This window comes from Spodoptera frugiperda, chromosome 9 (genome assembly GCF_023101765.2).
Source record: "Spodoptera frugiperda isolate SF20-4 chromosome 9, AGI-APGP_CSIRO_Sfru_2.0, whole genome shotgun sequence".
NCBI lineage: Eukaryota > Metazoa > Arthropoda > Insecta > Lepidoptera > Noctuidae > Spodoptera > Spodoptera frugiperda.
This window is the reverse complement of record NC_064220.1, coordinates 3984878-4005301: the sequence shown is the minus strand read 5'-3', so window position 1 is coordinate 4005301 and position 20424 is coordinate 3984878. Positions and strand designations below refer to the sequence as shown.

The 20424-nt window shown below is 35.3% G+C and overlaps 1 protein-coding gene and 1 long non-coding RNA gene across 5 annotated transcripts in view; one reads left to right on the top strand and one right to left on the bottom strand.

Moving 5' to 3' along the window:
* Window positions 1-20141, top strand: part of LOC118270927 (cytokine-like nuclear factor N-PAC) — a 50578-nt gene extending 30437 nt beyond the window's left edge. For 2 of the 4 annotated variants that reach the window (XM_050695982.1, XM_035586744.2), the window contains exons 8-12: window positions 14388-14498; window positions 15440-15583; window positions 16510-16633; window positions 17534-17713; window positions 18148-20141. In XM_050695982.1, coding sequence (XP_050551939.1) covers window positions 14388-14498; window positions 15440-15583; window positions 16510-16633; window positions 17534-17713; window positions 18148-18347 — 759 coding nt within the window. In that variant the 3' untranslated portion in view covers window positions 18348-20141. Of the gene's footprint in view, window positions 1-14387; window positions 14499-15439; window positions 15584-16509; window positions 16637-17533; window positions 17714-18147 lie in introns of all 4 variants that reach the window. The other 2 variants (XM_035586745.2, XM_035586743.2) reach the window with 1 other exon arrangement.
* LOC126911069 (uncharacterized) lies at window positions 6533-10532 on the bottom strand. The gene is made up of 2 exons (XR_007705637.1): window positions 10284-10532; window positions 6533-7446 (listed from the first exon to the last, which is right to left on the bottom strand). It is a non-coding gene; the product is annotated as an uncharacterized LOC126911069 (long non-coding RNA).
* Window positions 20142-20424: the final 283 nt, after the last annotated feature.

Here is a 20424-nt window from a genome sequence, read left to right as displayed (position 1 = left end):
ATTATGCAGTTTTTAAAAACAAAAGAAAACATGAAAAATATCTCATCGCACGTTTCGGATGTCTTACGTCTTTATAGTGCTATCGTACTGTTTGTTCTAGAAGGTCACGGCCAGACTAAGGTTATTGCTTATTGGCCAGTTTGCGAGTCACAGCTCACAGCTCCGTTGGGCGCCGAATTGACTGATCGTTCAGACCGTTTAGTTTTATGGGTGATGGAAATTTTATACGTTTCTTTCCTTATTACTCAAGCAACGTATCGAAAATGAAACATATCACGTTCAACCAAAGCATAATAATATTAGTGAGACTTTAAATTATACATTTGTACGGTAAATGCGGATTTCTGTTATTGTTATTGAAATACGATCCAAACTTTTGGCCTGCGGTTGAACGAACACAGCCTTTAATCCTTCCACTGAACTGTGTACTTAAGTACACTACCTCTTTCACTCCAGAACCTCATTTGTTCGGTTCATAGCATTTTGACCTTTGATTGTTTACCGTTATACATCTTCGGTACATTCAACAGTCGACTACCGTTTAGTATTTGTATGTGTCGTAAGTTCATAACATACCTAGACTGTCGTCTAACTAGGTAATACTCCGGCAGACGTTGAGACATGTAATTGCTAGTGTACTTACTGCCCGCCAGTTATTGTCAAACGGTTCACAGTAACTAGTCACTCGTATTTGGGTCAGAAAACAAACCTTAATGGCGATGTCACAACTTGAAATTGAAATGTGTAACGTTCCTGCAATCGCGTAGATTCCTAAAACTAATCTCCGGGAAAAGATTGCGTTCATACAGTTCTGTTTATAAGCCGTATAAATCGCCATGTTTAGATTTTCATTCGCAAGTTGAAACGAAGCGGCCAAAACAAACAGGCGTTTCAAAGGAAAAATTCTGAGGATTGCCAGTCTTTTCTTTACATTACGTGTTAAATATACTGCGTTTTACGATCTCCACTTCAATTGATGTTTTATAATACCGTACTAATGCTACAGCTAAAGAGATGTAGTAAGACCGTTCATAAAGCGCTACAGTAATTCAAATACCTCTACATCCAGGTGTTTGTCTTAAAGACATGCGCGCGAGTGGAGCATTATGTCAAGAACAAAGACACGCACGCCGCACGCGCCGCGAATTGCTCGCTGATGACGCAAAGCAAGTCGCTTCAATTAACCTAAAGTGCTCAAACATATTTATCATTGCATTACGTTTCCACAGCAGATAATATTTTTGCTGTTTTTCTCGCAAATAATGTGCTGAACAAGTGATTAAAATATTATAACATTGTATTCTGTCATCAGTTTGTTCTGTGCTATCGCGTGTCGACTATCATTATGATGACGATGACGCTACAACAAAGTTATAATAGTTTTTGACGCCCTTCCATTTCGTAATACGGATGTGGTCGCCATATCAGGATGTGTCGAGCTGTCGACCTATTAATACTTTTAACGACTTGAGCTCGTGAATTTTGCTCAGCTACATAAAAAAGGCATTCACTCCAAGATTTTTTCTTGCTTACAAGGGTCTGCTACCTAACCATGGCGCCATTGTGTAGCTACAGTTCTTTTGTTTACCGGAGGGCTCAGTGCAGCGCCTCGACTGTAGTTTCTTGTTGATGACGTTTTAAGAGTCCGATGAAAAATGCACGCACGTTTCTTTAGGATTTGCAAATAGATTTGGAAAGATCGAGAACTTTACTCGGATGAATCACTGCCAAAAATGCTGTACGAGTTTATTTTTGGGAATTTTCGTAGGTGCAACAATGCTTGTAAGGAAAATATAAGAGTAAATTGTTAAAGAGGAACGAATAAATGAAAGCAATCAGTTTTCTTTTATCAGAAACTGGTTCTATAAACAGCCGCGGTACTGTTGCTGTTTCTAAGTACTCGAGGTGACCTGCTTGCTTCGTGCCGATGCCCAGGTGTTCTATATTTATATTCCATACTGCCTGCAAGTCCGTGCGTACACCATTACATCATTTATAGACATTTGTATTTGTAATACGAGAATCTACTCAAGCGTTTATCTTCTTTGATGTTCATTGTTGTGTCACGTAGCCTTCTGACTAGCAATACTATCAGTTCATTAAATTTATTGACAACAAGGTTCATAATATCCCGTTCTATGTGCTATTTTCTCTCTATGTCTTTCTCTACTACTTAGTAGCACACAAACATTAGATAGACCGCGACCGGATTTTCTAGACTGACCGCTTTATTGGCATAAACATGTTCCGGTCTCCACAGAAATATGCTTAATGCACCAGGTTATTTTCGGTATTATAGCGTCATGTCTTCTCTTTTGCGAAGAGATGAACTGCACCTACTTAGAAATAAATCTGGGATACAATTGGACAATTTTGACATCTAAAATCAAAATAATACTGAGCTGGTCCAAGAAAATAATTATATATTAATAAAACCCTGCCAGATTATTACTGCTGGTATGATGCAGCAGTTAGAAGTCCCGTACTTACGTTACATTCCTCAAAATATTTACTTCATGTTAGCAAAGTGAATAGCTATCATTGCTGTTGCAATAAGTTTTACATTTTCTATAATTCTATTTGTAGTCTTTGACGTAAGGATTTGTTTATAATGAATGCATAATTAATATTTGTCCAATGTCAATACACACGAAGGAAATCCAACAGAAATTTTGATCTGACTTTGAGGTTTCCTTGAATACATAATTTTATCTTAGTACAATAAAAATTTTAACTGTGTAACTTTTTTGCCTTCGAAGGCGTCGCGTCGGTTACGCAAGACAAGTCCGGTCTCATTTACAAAACAAAAAAGCTTTTCATTTAATGACGGGTGTTTCCTTTCACGTGTCTATGGCTTCCACACGCGACCGCTCGACGCCCACCAATGAACGTGGACTTATTCTCAAATCATCACGATCATACATTACACATTACTACTTTTTCTCTCTTGCACTTGTTGTGAGTACGTGTCCGACTTTTGTCTCATCATAAAAGATTTTACTCCTCCATGTCTATTCAGTGTAATTGTTGTAAATTTTTACGTTTTGACAGTAACGACATTCATTTTAATGTTTTACAAATCCTTGAAACGACAAGTACTCTCATAATTTTGAATGACGTCGTTTATTTCAAGGTTAGGCCTGATTGATTTGTTGAGACGGCTTAGAATCAAATTAATTATGTAAAAACTATGTTATTAGCTATTTCAGAGTGATCTTAAGAATCGGAACAACGGAGATGTGCAGGAACATTGCCAAGTACTATAACCCGGTTGTTTTGACATACAGTGTGATGAAGCTAAATAGCTTAATTATCGATACGTCAAGGTCTGGGAAGTCTCGTTACGTGGAACAAACCATTTTCTAGTAATTGTATGTAATCGTTCTATTTTTTCTCGGTACCAGCTAGACAGCTACGTAGGTATAGGATGACGGAGGAGCGGATGTAACGTGGGCTGCTATTAATGCAGTGATCGATGAACCTCTAATCGGTGTCGAAGCTCGGAGGCATCGGATATTAGTTGACGGAATTTCCTGCTATTACTCGCTTATTAGATTGCTCTGGATCTGGAGACGACGCGGGGGCCTTACCGTTTATTTTGTTCGGTCATGGTAATAAAAATAACACGAAGGGATCCGCGATTTTTATTTTAAGCCTACGTGTGTTTATCCTATTGGTTTTCAGCTCATTCGTTTTAACCAGTGTAAAGTTTTATTGTAACTTTGTAGCGTATTGGTTTAGCTCATTTGCAACTCTATTTTCAAAGAGCGTGGATTACTTTATTCGTTACTCGCTCTGTTGATTTGCACTCTTTTATTTGTTTGCACTGTCGGCTTTAATGCAAAGCATTTTATACAATAATTCGTTTATCGTTGAAATATTCGACTATCGTGAACGTTTGTGAAACATCCTTTGATATTTTTTTCGTTATAAGTATTTTAAAATCTCATCCGCGTTGCTAACCCAGGTCGATCCAATGTTGCAAATAGTATTGGGTTTTTCCACTTTACATCTTCTCAATCTTAGCATGAAGACTAAACAGTTTAGTCTGATTTCTGGCTATAGACTCGGCATCTATTTTGTTCCCGTCATATTCATCTATTTCATATGTTTTATCTGCTGTCTATTCTTCTGCAATTTCGAGTCTTTTATGTTTAGCATATTATAATTTTTGCAAACTTAGAAACCACAACAGACAATGCTAAGTTTCTGTGAAAGAATTTCATACCTACCCGCTTAATCTATTGTTTATGTGTTAAGACAATGGCTGGTCCATTAACCATAACAATTGTATTCGCACACATGAAATACGTTTCTCTATTATTGTTCATGATAATTACGTGGCCACTTATCGCGGATACTCTCGATAAAACTACATCTTTATCATCGTCTCTCGTCTTATTTAGAGTTATCTCTTAATTTGCACATTCTTCAAGTTTTGGCACGGTCGCTTAAAAATAGCGACCTTTAAATATACACGCTTCAATGTTTCCAGCTTCGCCACCTGTCTCCAAAGTGATAATTTCCCCTTTCTATGGCCAGTCGCCAAAACTCGGTGCAAGTGTCCCGGGACAGATTGTTATAAATTATTGCGGTCTCATTGGGTTGTTTATTATTCAGTACGGAGACTATGAAGCTTCATCTCGTCTTTATTCATCGGCCTTTCGAGATATTAAGAGAATTCTTCGCTTCAATAATCTTTTCTTTATGTCGTCCTTGGATGGGAGTTGCTAGGTCGGAGGCTTTTAGGCTGTATCGTTTAATCTATAAACGCTTTGTTATCAGTATTTGTAATGGTTATTTAATGCCTTTATCGTTGTTTGAGAGTAATTTCCTACACTAGGTTGACGTAATGCTTATTATTAAATGCTCTCTTTTATCTTTATTCTGTTTTCTGTGAGTTTTTAGTATTTGTATATTACTTGGCTGTCTATGAATATTAATTAACTAGTGCTGTTGTATTTTGTAGTAGGATTTAAATTAGTATTTTCCTGTTTTTGTGCGGATTTACTTGGTTTTGTTACCACCACGTTCAAATAGCTATTGAAATAAAAGCGTAACCGACATGATGTAATAACTATTGGGCGTTAACTTGCCCCAGTACTGGTAATATTCTTTTTGGTACTGTTATGTCGCTCGTGCTATTGTTTAGTAATTCTACTCGCATTTAGGGTTCCCAGCCTTTCGAATATGGCTGAAGGTAAAACAACAATTAAAATTGGTGCCCAAAGTGGACCATCTATTTTGTACCACCATATATCATAAATATACCATCTATTGAGTTTGGATTTATGTTACATGCGCCGTAGAATAGGTACCTAAAGAATAATATAATTATATAATTAATTATCGACCAATTACGTTTATGTTATACCTATTTGTGATAGATATAATATATCCTTATTTGTCAATGTTGTGGAAGTTTATCCTCCTAACCTTTAAACATATAAACTAATACAAATAATTATAACGTATTTATAAATGTAGTACAAATAAACGCGTCTGATTAATTGAATTAAGTGCATGACACAAATATGATGATATAATTGAAGTGGCAACCTTAGGCGGTTGGGTGAGAGAGCACGCACGACCTACAAAACATTCGACGAAGCACGACGGACATTTTGAAATAAGTTTTAATTATCACCATTGTTGCAGCTCATGTTGCTTGCACTTGAGGAAATGTGGCGCTTTCGACTAATGAAGGAGACAGATATGCTAACATAACGGACACACCAACTGTTATACTTAACGGAAGGGGTCCTCATACTAATGTACTGCACATTTTTGTTAGCAGTGCAGTGTAGTTTCCTTTTTTGCATTGTACACGCGGCTACGATAACTAGTATACACCAACACATCGGCACAACTATCGCTACACAATATCCCTGTGTGGGTATTCCGTAGTAATGTGCATAAAAACGTTTGACCATTACGCACACATTGGTATATATTATAAATTTTGTGTCGGTATATGTATTTTTATAATTTAATAGATGGGTAAGGTTAAAAATATTTACAATTGATGATATGATTCAACATTTTCACTGAACTAGACGTAGTGCTCGTAGACGAGTGGTTTAACGAGCTTGCTCTAATCGTCTCCCTCTACGCCGATGTGGGTTCGAAACCAGCAAAACGTAAAAAGTATTTTTTAGATGAATTTTATTTCGTTGTTTGTCTTTTTTAAGTTTATTTTTGTTTTCTGTATAATAAAATCAGACTATAAAAGAAGCATTTAAGTCGGTAAATAAAACGATATCTATTTTATTACATATAATTTATTTTTATAGAAATAAAGTATAAATATTGGATATAAATCAAATAAAAAATGTTATTAATTGTTTTCATAGACAATTTTTTATTTATTAATGATTATTACAAAAAAAAATATATTATTAAATAATAATTTTTATTATTAATTAAATAATAATAAATTAAATTTTAATATGGTTTATTACTTATTATTAAACAATAAGAAACATTATATATATATATTTTTTTAATATAAAATTTAAAATTAAAAAAAGTATTAAAAAATAAAATTATTATAAAAATTTAATTAAAACATTGTTTTCCAAATTTCCGCTTCACAGTAAATATTGTTATTTCTTGAAATTAGCAAATTTTTGTTATTAGAATTCTCCATTTTGTGTTTTAAGGCTGTTGCTATAAGATTCAATATCGAGTGGGCAATATGTTAGCAAAAATGTGACGATTAATACAAATAAGTTTTTAACATTATAACATTTCGAATCATACTCTAAGTTGGTTAAGGATGAGCGTAAATATAATGTTTCAAATTAGTTGAACAGCAGTTACATAAGTTATTAAAAATGAGAAATGAAGTGAATTAACATGTTGAATAGAAAGAAATTATGACAATTTCTAACCGCATAACAATAACATCACTTCACCGTATTTTCTAGACTGCATTTTAATATTATTTTAAAAATATAAACATTGTAGTTAATTTGGACTATATATAATTTGGCTGATGGCTCAGTAACTGATTATCGAAAAATAAATCGATATAACTCAGCGTTAACGCAAAAAAAATATTCAATACAAATAAATTTAAACTTTATGCTGCTAGCATGAAATTAATTATTTACATCGTTAAATATAACCACATTATTAGCCCTATCAAAATTTATAAAACTTCTGGCAAAATTTTATCGCTGTTCCTGGTGCATTGTGGGCAGTAATATCTTTTTGGGTGGCTCCCTGCACCTTAAACCAGAATGCAGGTGCCTCCTTATTGTTTGCGTGAAAACATCGAGTGCCGTTGCTGCAGTGCGCGTTGAAAAAGGAATCAGCCTTATGCCTGGCTACGATGTCGTAGTGCCGGGCTAACGAATTTGCCTTCGGCTTCGGCCCAGCTTGGCAATTTTCAATATCACCAGTCTCCGCATATCTGCGCACCCATAACTGCACGGACTTACACTATTAAACAAAAATATATTATTTAAAATACCATGAAAATCTATAAAGTTACTTATCAATAGTAATAAAATATAACTACAAGTAGCTTTAGTTGTAAACACAATAATTATACAATATTTTATAATCAACATATATATAGGTTTACACAGTAATAAAATGCTACTAAAATCCTTTAAGCTACAACAGGATTAATAATAAATTATTTATAAGGATATTTAAGAAAATATTATTATTAGTATCCTATTAATATAAATTAAAATAGATTAAGTTTTAAATTTATTAAACAACTAATTATTTATTCTTAATAATAAATTCATCAATAATTTTAAAAAAGTATTAACATTATTCATTAACTGATATCACACCAGAAGATATGTGGAATAGTCCAGGGAAGATTAAAAAATTGGAAAGCAGCTGGCTCTAGCGTTCAAATTTACATAGAGTTTTTCACAGGGCATCACATATTAGCTAAAAACATTAAAACTCATCAGGGGTGAACAACCGATACCCAAATTCATTACAAAACGAATAATAACATGCTCCCTAAGAGCAGTGATATTATCAAATCCTTCTCAGTACCGTCCTATTACATGCCTACCAACCATTACAAACTTATCACTTAATCACACGAATAACTAATAGCCATCTCCATCGTAACAATATAAATTAGAAGAACAGAAAGGATGTAGGCAAAACATAGAGGATACAAAGAACAGCTCATCATAGATTCTACCATCTTAAAATGTGTTCATGCACAAAAGGAAAACCTGTCCATATCCTTATTAGATTACAGAAAAGCAAGATAGCGTCCCAATTTGGCTACTTAGAATTTTAGCAATATACAAAATAATCCCTACTGTAATTACACTTCTTGAAGAATGCTAAGTCGATTGGAGATACAACTTTACACCTTACTAATGGTACAGATTCTATCACCACCGACGAAATTCGATCCCAATGCCATTTTTCAAGGAGACTCCCTCAGCCCTCTATGGTTTTGCCTTGCCTTGATATCCTTTGTCCCACCTACTTTAATACTGATAAGTTACAAATTAAATTCCGATACAACCATAAGTCATCTCATGTATATGGATTTATTTAATTATTCTCCAAATCTAAAAAATGCCTATGAATCCCTAATAGTGTAACTGCCCGACAGTAGAGATATCTATATCCGTCATTTTCTAGACTAAATGCCGCACACTTGACACATTCATACCTTTTTACTAATTAGTACTGTTAATAATTACAGACGAACCTCCTGCTGCGTTTGAATCTATCCTACTGATACTTATAAATACTTTATTGTCCATCAGTCTAACATTATAGATCACATTAAAATAAAAAGGATTTATCTGCACAGTTCACACAGTATTAAATTTATTATGTAAAAAACAACTCCACTCAAAACATGCTTTGGTCAAAGCAATCAAACTTTTGCAATTCCCGTATTAACATTCTCATTTGGTATTTAAAATTGACACGAACAGATATCCGCAGTTTAGAAATAAAAATCCGGACCAATATATTCAAAGCATAATTATTTACACCCGAAGTTAGCGCATTGAGAGAATTTCGATAAATCGAGAAAAGGGAGGAAGAGACAAATAGATTTAAACGTGTTATGGCAAGGACAAATTCAAAACCTTCGAATTACTTCTTCGGTAAAATCACCACTAGACATAAGCAAGTTGAACTCGACAGCTATTGTACCCCACTTAATTTGTCTAACAATAACATGTTTCAAAACAAACCCATACCACGAGAAAATTAATAGATAGCGCTAAGGAACTATTCGGAAGACACCTAAACTTGGAGCAACCCCATAGATATGGAAGCCTTCGAATAAATGGCTAAAATTAGGTTCATAAATTTTCCCCGAGACTGAAGGTTTTATGATAGCCATCCAAGACCAAGTCATTAATACACGGAATTATAAAAAATATATACTCAAAGAACTTACAGAACGACAAATGCAGGAAGTGTCAATCGCACCTGAGACGATCCAACATATCACCAGTGCATAACTTAGCTCATTTGACTACACCCATAGACGTTCAAGCCCCGTATCATTCATCAAAAGCTAGCCATAAAATGCAATCTGTTACCCCCTAAAGTCGAGCCATAATCAATATAGTCCTAAACCGGTGCTGGAGAATCAGTGACAAGATGATACTACGATGAGCAATTTTAACAGACAAGACAATTCATAATAATCGACCAGATATAACCATGATAGATAAACAGAAAAACACACATACATTATTGACATAGCAGTCCCTAATACTCAAACCTACATTTAAACAATAACCGAAAAAATACATTATATACAGATTAAAGGAAGAAATAATCAGAATCTGGAAGATCGAAAAGGTATATATTGTGCCTCTGGTGCTCTCCAGCATCCTGGGTCGTACCCACTCACCTGCATCATTATTTACAACAAATTCAGTTACCTAAAAATTTACATGACAATGCAAAAAGCCACCATCCTAAATACGTAATAATATTCTTAGTTCTTACAAGAAGATGCAAGTATTGAACCTAATCCCATAAATGGAACTCACTTGGCTTAGGCCCGTGGTTTCATTAAGTTACCGACATTCTTATAATGTCGAACAAACTAAGGTTTGATTCAAATAATAAAAAAGTATTCATTATTCAAATATTAATATTCATAAATTTTTTAATGTTATTATTTTTTGTATTTTATAAAACAAAAAATAATAACATTATTTTATTATATTTAAAAATATAATTTTAGAGAACTTAAAATAAAATTATTAATTCAATCAATTACCCAGAATATCAACATAATAATTATCTTATTTACTCACCGATATCGTTAAGCGCCTTTCTATTTCACTAAAGAAAAGATCTATCTTTTGTTCGTGCAAAATAATTACTTCTGCCTTTTTCAAATTTGTGAAGTGTTGAGATATGTTGAGCTTTACACACGAATTATGTAGCAATAAACTATGAAAATGAAATGCTCATAAATTGACAACTAAGAATATAATTTTATTTTGTAAGTTGGGTGATCTGGAAAACATTTAAAGAATTGACGGTAGTTACTTTATAAACGGGCTAAATAAAATGACCCGAGAGTTGCGTGGTCGCCACAAACATTACAAATTTAATACTCAAGTATCGAATCATTAGAAATTTAGAATTAGATGTTGTTTAAAAATATTTGATAAACACTACAAAAAGAACTAGTTATTGCTGGGTTCGATCCTGCGACACCTTGCCTGATAACTCAAAGCGTTAACCATTACGCCAAACGTGCAATTAATAAATGTTACGAAATATTGTAATGGATTCAATAACATAAATATACGACGAGAAGATTCCTTTAGATATATTTGTATGGGTATAATTTGTGTAGCTCGATCTTTCGTTGTTCGATTTATTAAATGTTTGTTAAGTATTATTTTTATGTCTACCCTTGTTTTTATTCATAAAATCTTTTACGAAATTCTTACATATACCGACACAATAATTTATAGTATATACCAATGTGTGCGTAATGAACAAACGTTTTTAAGCACATTACTACGGAATACCCACACAGGGATATTGTGTAGCGATAGTTGTGTCGATGTGTTGGTGTATACTAGTTATCGTAGCCGCGTGTACATGTTCATGATTTGATTGTACTTATTTATTTATTAGTAGTGAATTCATTGTCTTGTTTCCAAGCACAAGAGTCATCTTCACCACAATTTTAGTCACTGCTCCAATTAAATTTGCGAGTGACAAGTTTTTGATATTGTGGTTTAGATAGTTAGTCACTCAATTAATCGTGCTTTATTAGTTGAAATCTCATTTGTTGGTTATTATACTAGTTATTTGATTCTACAACTGTTAACAATCCTTGTAGTAACCACATACTGCGTTAAAACAGTCCAAATGGTTCAGCTCACCTTTGTAATACGCTAACCTTGGCCAATAACTATAGAATATAGAATAATGTAGAAGCATCGATTACGCAGTGAAAAGCACTCGGCAAATTGATCGCTGAATTCAATTTAACAGTGGCAAACTTTGAAACAAACACTTTCCGAGCTTTCAAACTGCGAGGATTTATTGCTATCGCCATGGAGGCGAAAGGCATCTTGAAATGGAATGGCAGCGGCCTTGACCAGAAATGTTTATCTGATAAACACTTCGAAGAAATTTCTGTTACCGGTAGATAGGTACGCAACTTCATTCAAGCTACACCTGAAAATATCGACCGATGTCATGAAAACGTAGGTACATTCGAACACCTCTCTGAGCTGGAATTACATTTTATTCAATACAGACAACACAAGTAATTACTTAAAGTGTATGTAAACTACAAGGCAACTTTCACTCACAGGTTAAAGCGATAAGGCCTAAAATAGAACCGACCACAGATAACAAACACGTGCTTATACCAAGACAGTTATTTTAATGTAAACACATACATAATTTAATCCAGGTAATGGAAGTTTTGTTTTGACATTGAATGGAAAAGAAACACTTTATTTTACGGATAGAAATTGTGTCAATTCCTATTGTAGGTCTAGGTCTATATTGAAATTCCAATATCGCCTGGAATTTAATATACGTTCTCACATTGACAATTCATATCTAAACATAGAGACGGCTTCGACCTTTATTGGAATAACTCGTACAGCTGAATCCACAATGACTAGGACACTTTTGGACCTTTGTGTCCACACAAAAGAGATTAATTAAACAATTAATCATTTGCCGCTGGCCCTAATGATGAATTCCCCATTTAGACTGTTCGAACGAGTGTTCAGTACGGCGAGCTGGGTAATATTATTCTGAGAGAGACGTACCTGTCGTGGGCGGCAATTTGGAAACTGATCCAGCAGATGAAAGATATATTTCATGTCGCAACATAATTAAAGACCTCATAAATAAAAATTAATAGCTTAACTTTAATGTGTAAATATTCTACGTTAATATTTACACAGAAAGCGGCACAGGCCGTAATAAAGTTATCTAGAATGCACTCTCGTATCTTCAAGTTGAACATGTTACGGCACAATCAATACCAGTAAGTACAGATGCACTGAGGCTAGCCGGGTCTCGCGGAATATTGTAGAAATACCGCTCTGAAATGCCAGTGCTCGCTCCACTACATTTGCAGCTGCTGTGAATGACACTACTATGGGGTGAACCTCGTACGCCGACCATGCACGCTTAGCACTATAAGACATCTCCACAACGTGATCGAATTGTACACCATGTTTTGTTTTGTAGAAAAGTTACAACAAATTCTTGATTAATTTCCGTTAGCAGATGTTTTATGAATCAGATTTCATTATGAATTCACACAAGTGCTGTACTCCTGTGCTTGTGCCAAGTCCGCTATCATTTTCATCTCAATTATTTAAACGATTGCGGAAGAGACTGTTGCACCGAACGCCGATGCGATGCGGATATTGCACAAAGGATACCAGTATCCTACTAACATGTTTTACTATTACGAAAGGTGTTATAATAGATGATAAGTAAGCAGACGAAAATCTATTTACATAATACTTATTTATAATTTAATGTCCTTCATATATCATTGTATTATTGCTAAATATTGGCGTCATAAGCAGACAAAATAACGTTTCACACGTGACCTAATGTGACCCATTCATTCATATCAAACGTTTTGCGAAGGAATGTTTCTGTATAGTCCGTGTGTGTGCTTGTACGGCACTTTGTATGCACTGTAATCTATCAGCGTGGGTGCTCTCCTACACTAGTGTATGTAGCCGGGATGTGACACTGGCGCCATCTGCGCAAACAATGATATTGACCTTCGTAGCTCTACAGCTACAGTTTGTCGCGAACTATCAATACACTCGGCGAACGTTTTATTATAAACATTCAATGCTTTGATGATAGTTGTAAACATTAAAATGAATTTACAATCGTTCTCAATTCTCTTCCGTAATGTTTGTTGAGTAAATCGATATCCTCTTTCTATTGACTTAGCACTTATCTTTAATGCCAGAAAACTAACGAACAGCTGGGACTGTTTGTCAGCTAACTGTAGCTATGCAAATACAAATTGGTATAATACCTTTTAGTGTAGGCGTATAGAATATAACTAGGGCGCTAGGTACGTTATGCCCTTTTCCGAAATGTCACACCCTATTAATATTGTCAACTATTATTGCCTAAGCATTTTTGTCAATGCCTGGGAGGTCATCCAAAAATAAAAGAGCATCACAGTTGCTTTAACTCAGGTTTTTTCAACACATACCTAATACATTTTGATAGCAATATAATTACTCAACTGTTTTGTCAATAAATTATTGCTAAAAATTGCAAATACCACAAAAACTACAATCCGCTGGTTTGCTTTAGCTAGAAAGGCATCAATTCCCTAGCCGTTTTCCAGTAACTTGTCAAATGGACACAGTGTATCGTTAGTAGCGAGAATGTACTGAGAGTTTGGTTGACAGTCGTCACGGTATTCGCCGGTGTCGCTGCGTGCGTGGTGGCTAGATAGGCGCCGTTATCGCCGTCAAAATGGCGGCGCGTGGCGTCGGCCATTGCGCGGCGCGGTCGTTGACGCGGCCCGATCCGCTGCGTGGCGCGCGGATATCGATTGTTCCTTTCAGGTACCAGCGCCCCGACATACAGCGACATCTAGCGGCGCTAAGCGAAAGGTTTCAGTTTGTTGAACGATTACAGATGGCGCTGTTGAGGAAATTATTTTAAAGATTACTAATACGAATTTAACTAATGAATTTAGTTTTTATTTATTATACAATTAATATTATAAATTAGGCATTCAACATTCATTGTTTTTCAAAAGTATTGGTATTTTCAAGTATAGTTTTAATCAAGAAACCAGACTCTTGTGACAATATTTTATTATAAAACTTAAATAATTTAACTGTACAGTACATAAATTAATTGTATTTATTGTTTGTCTTCAGTGCAAAGACTTCGAGAAGGTGGGAGCGACGCTGGCGACGACACCATGCGACGTGGTGGAGGAGGCAGACATCACCTTCTCATGTGTCGCAGACCCTCAGGCAGCTAAAGAGGTAACCACAAATCCTAAGTGGAGAATACTGAAACATTAAATGTTATATGGGTACTCTTGTAACTTTTCGACAAGGTTACTTGAAGGAAGCTACGCTAGAGGTTTATAATGATTTGCATACAGATGTATAAAATACTTTAAAAACATTTGATAAATATTCAAATGCTTTTATTAAAAAAATGTTTAAGTAATCATTAATGGAAATTTTACTACTTAATGGCATCTTAAAATTGGCTTATAAATTTTAAAGATAATTATAGACTACAACAAGTTATTTCTTGCACCCCAACAGAAAGAAAAATCATCGTTCCTATATTATGTATTAAAATCAGATTTTACGGGTAGGTGTGTTTGCACAAAGGTCGGCTCGGAGTCAGGGCCGCGGCGACCTTTACTGGGAATCTTTATGGGTCAGGGCGGGATGGCCGCGGACTATCGAGCCGGAAGATATTGTACTAATGCGTGTATAGACACTGGGTTCCTGGCAACTTGGTTCACTGGTTGAAAATGCTTTTACGCACTAAGTTTGGCTTAAATAAATGTAACTTGCTGATATTACCCTTTTTGTGGAGACTGTTGATGTAAGAGAATGGATGATATTTAATTGGATATCTGCATTAATATTTTGGCACTCGCATTAATGCGTATAACATTCTTGAGTGTGATTTTATGCGATTAATATTAGGTATGTCGATTTTGGCTGTCACAATTTGAAGCCCTTTGAGTAATAAAAATATACAGACACATATATAGTTAGTAATCGACGTCAAAATCTTAAAGCAATTTCGAATTTGATCAACATTTGTGCTTACTACAATGTTTTTTTTTTTTGTTTTTTTTTTTTGTTTTTTTTTTATCTATTTAAGGGGCTTTTATTCTAAGAACATGCCAGCCCCGCTTAATAAAATGTGATATTTAATGTTTTGCCCTTAATAAATCCAGATGGTGTTCGGTAACTGTGGCGTGCTGCACTGCCCGTCTCTGGAGTCCAAAGGCTACGTGGAGATGACGTCGATAGACTCCGACACCTCGCACGATATCGTCGAGGCTATCAGCGGGAAGGGAGGCCGGTATTTAGAAGCACAGGTAAACTATATGTAGTAATATAATACAGACTTTCAATACCCTGTTGACAATTTTGGTCTTTATTTTGATGAACCCAATACAAAATGTGTCTAGTCTATCACTAGACGATAGGTAGGAAGGTTATTTAGGTTGATCTAAACTAACTGTTCTAGACTTTAGGACATCTCAAGATTAATTCGAATTTGTTTAAAATACTGATGGTGTTCTAGCCAACTGCGTGTGCTCGCTTACAAGAAGATTTGTCAGCTATTTGTTTGAAACTCTTCAGGGTTATATAATGGGAGGAATTTTATTGTATAATATTAAACAATATACTGTATGATGCGAAAGGAAGAGTCGTAGCAATTGGCGGCCCAGTACCCCATGGTGGTGTGGAGATGGGCGTGAAGTTATGTATGTGTTTATGATTGTCGTAATTTTCTGCAAGATGAAAAATGCTGTAAATTAACCATTCGAGGCATTGCACTTTACATTAAAAATAGACGAAGCTCTTGCGGCGGTTGATGTGGTTTCATTAAGTTTTACTGCGGTAATAAAGCTTTTATTGTTACGTTTAATTGAATCCTTCAGTCGCATGACCTTTCCACTTTATTCCGTCGAGTTGTCTAGCTCACATGGACGAACTTAATTAAAATTGTAACTAGTTCGGTGGTAGAATGCATTTACATTAAAACTTAAAGTTACTCAGATATGGGTGTAAAATAATACTTTATATAGTTCAAAACAATTGAGTTATAGTCTAGAAAGCTTATTGCTTAATTTCGTAACTAACTTTACACTTAATTATAAAATTCCAAAAGAATGGTGCTCAATTTAATGATTTGGATATTCGAGTTGAAATACTCTTTAACGTTTTAAATGTTATATTTTACTTGAATAAAAGTAATCATCAACTTGAATTATACATGTTTCCTTTTCCATTCCAGATCCAAGGGTCGAAGACACAAGCGGAAGAAGGCACGCTGATCATCCTGGCGGCAGGCGACCGGTCACTGTTCGACGACTGCCAGTCCTGCTTCAAGGCGATGAGCAAGAACTCCTTTTACCTTGGTAGTAGTCAGCTGCTCCGGTTGCAGGCGCGAGGAACCTTGGACGTTGACATTTATGTTCCTTTCTAGCCCGCTATGTTTGCACCATGAACTTTAAAGACCAACATGACTAGAATTTTTATAGGTTGAAAGTAACTGCTGTGTGAGGAAGAGCTTTTTGGTGTAGTATGTTTCGGCGGGAGTCTTGATTATCAGTATTTTACATCATCAGTGGTCATGCTATCTGCCCTCCATAGCCAAAGGGTGATGTATAGTTAGAAGCTTTGTCAGTAGTTACAGCTATTCTTACAACATAAATCAAGCAGTGGGATAGATAACTATGAAACTAATTCAATGTTCCTTAAATTCTAGGAGAGAAAGGGAACTGGTTTATAAATTGGTGGTTGCATAGAAGTAGTTACAAGCATGTTTTTTGTTTTATTTACTTTATTTTTTGCACATAGTGAGCATCGCGGGTTTGTTCATTTCTTTCTTAGTTTTGCATATTTTATTTTTGTTAAAATAGTAGTGTACATTTTATTATTGTTTTAACTGTCAACGTCTTACCCGAGCGTCTTTAGTATAAGTTTTATCATACATTCATATATCTGCATTTCATTGACCATTTTGAGAGAAGGGAGCGCGTCATTTGTTATCAAAACATAATCATTTCATTATCAATAGTACATCAACATTTTTCATTCAATCATTTACATTTTAAGATAATTAATTATTTTGTATGATTGTTGATTAATTAATTAATATCTTTACAGTTATTGAAACCTTTAATTACTGAACCCTAGTCTAAATTGAGTTTAACAAAAGTCTTCATATTCTCTGGTCGTATGACACCTGATGCAGACAAGAACATATCTGTTACAAATGGTTTGACAGTGGAGTTTAACTGTACGTTTGGTTGCAGGCGACATCGGCAACGCGTCGAAGATGAACTCGGTGCTGCAGGTGGTGGGCGGCGTGTCGCTGGCGGCGCTGGCCGAGGGCCTGGCGCTGGCCGACCGCGCCGGCCTCAACCAGGCCGACCTGCTCGACGTGCTCGCGCTCACGCCGCTCGCCTCGCCGCACCTCATACTCAAGGGACGAGGTACGGAACACTACCACTCTTTACTACACTATTTATTCACAAGGACATCTTGTCCAAGTTATTTTCAATCGTATTCTTCATTTTTCACTCGGTATTCTAAAGGATTGTTGTAGCTCTGACAGTTACAAAAAATTAAAAGTATTATTATTACTTATTTATTACTAAAAAAAACATGCATAATTTTACAGCTTAAGCCAATACATTATACAGTTAAAGTGACATTAAATACTTCACATCATGTAATTACCTATTTGACAAAAAAGTACAATAAGTGGAATCTACTTATTTCCTGCTCATTCATCCATAGCGGATTCCAAAATAATAAACTGAGCCTTATCAATTCAGTACTTTTAAGATTGAGTCTGGCTTACAGAAGTATCCCGTGATACGAATTACCAAAAATATTAAATAACCAAACCAATTTCCAATTGCAGCGATGATAGAGTCGTCGTACTCGACCCACCAGCCCCTGATGCACATGCAGAAGGACCTGAAGCTGGCGCTGGGGCTGGGCGACACGCTGGAGCAGTCGCTGCCGCTCACGGCCACCACCAACGAGATCTTCAAGCACGCCAAGCGGCTCGGGTACGCCAACCACGACGTCGCCGCCGTCTACATCCGGGCCAGGTTCTGATCGCCCCACCCCACGGGACCTTGCGACTCTGTACACTCCGACGCTACTCACAACCTCACCACACCATGAATATCTTCCATTCTTCTAGTATTTATGATCCCAGCAACTTTTGCAGAATATATTAAGCTGACATGGTCACTAGGACTACATCAGCAACGGAACTAGAAGAGCCTTTGTCCAGCTGAGGGGTAGTAAAGAAGTTGTGTCTGTTTTCTAGACATAATCTACACATATGTGAGTTAGTATATAACACTTGTTGGTGTCATGTATTCTGTAACAGTTGCTCCAAAATACTTGTGTATTCTTAGGTCATCGAATCATTTAATATGATGATTTTTTATTGGTTTTAAGTACTCAGTTTTAAAAGAAGAATTGATTTACCTGATGGTATTGATGATTAGTGATTTGTGCATTTGAAATCGAGGAAAATCACAGGGTACGGTTATTGAATGTTTTAGTTCATTATGTTTTAAAATAAATAATATCATTATTTATTTTTTAAATTAGTTTCATAATCTCGGCTCTAATGTTTCAATCGGAATAAATATTTTTATTAATAAATTGCTTTGTGAATAGAAAATCGAATGACCAATCTCTTCTCGCTAATCGATGTTTATATTTTTATGAAAGTACTCTCATATTAGATCGCAAGAATTCTCAATTGTATCTTTCTGTGTGCTGTAGACTGTGCGAGGCTGTAAACTGTAGAAGTGACAATTGTGTGATTTAGTGTTCCCGAAACCTGACGCGCTGGACTAGAAGCGTTGTCTTACAACGTGTGTTAATATATAAGTGTTTTATCACAGGGTGGGCGAGGATAGCTCTCTCACTCGCTTACTGACTGACTGACTGAACTATAATCGACATCTTCTTGACCAAGTTATTTGTGGTCAGCACAATGTGACTTCTTCCACTCTCTTTAGCCGTAATAATGAATGATCAATATCATCTTTTCTTTACTTGACTACTCTATGATGAGCCCTACTGTGACGTGACAGAGCTATTGCCCCCACTCTGTGCTACTTACAACTACATGTGCAAATGTTTTAATCAGATTATATGAATTAATAATATAGAAATAATGAGAACAAGTAACAGCACATGTTACAATCACATATTTATTGTGTTTTAGAGTAACAAACGTAATGTACGACGATTATTGTATTAGCAAATTATAAGATTATGAATACATTAGCAGTTCAGAAATAGATGTTGTGAAACTTCAGAATAATTTGATGTTAGTAGCCGTGATGACTCCGTGACAGAGCCGCAAGCGTCCCGCATAGCAACATTCAATTAACTTTATTGTGGAAATGTTAATATAAGACAATTTATTAGTTAAGTCACAATGCAACCTCTGTTTATTTCAATAAACGGTTTACACTAACATTTTCTCATTTTATTGTAGACTTGAAACAAATCAATCCATGATTGATTCATAAAGTATTTTATGACTGGGAGGTTTCCAATATGGAGCGCCCTTCTTTTTTATATCAAAATTTATAAAATATAAAGTATAAGAGAGTATGCATTAAATGGATGTTTCTTTTATTGTGTAACAAGTTGAATTTTAATGATAATAAACATCTTTCCTCTATCGTTCTTGGTTTTAGTTTAAGATTACAAATGGACGTAGATGAGTTTGAGAATCATTTGAGCATATTGTGCGAAGTGTATGTGTTGGGAGGTTTATGTTGATATGTTCCAAAGTGGTGCAAGTTGCGTTATGTTACGTATTTCTCAGATTATTGTCATCATATGATAAGCTACAATAAACTATGATTAATAAATAAATGCTAATTATTTTAATTTACATATACTCCTTGCGTTCATATTTTCTATCCTGATTTTAAATCTTTATATCAGCCCATTTTTCTACTGCAGGACATCCATTCACCTTATATTACGACTGATCAATTTGTTGTGCGCAGTTTGGGTCGCATTGCATCTGTAGAGTAGCAAGACTGGAAATGAACTACGTAATTTATAAATAATTAAAAAATAATTATCTTTATCGATATGGAGGTTGAAGAGGTAGCAAATGTACATATATTATTTGCTAGAAAAGTGCTCGTAA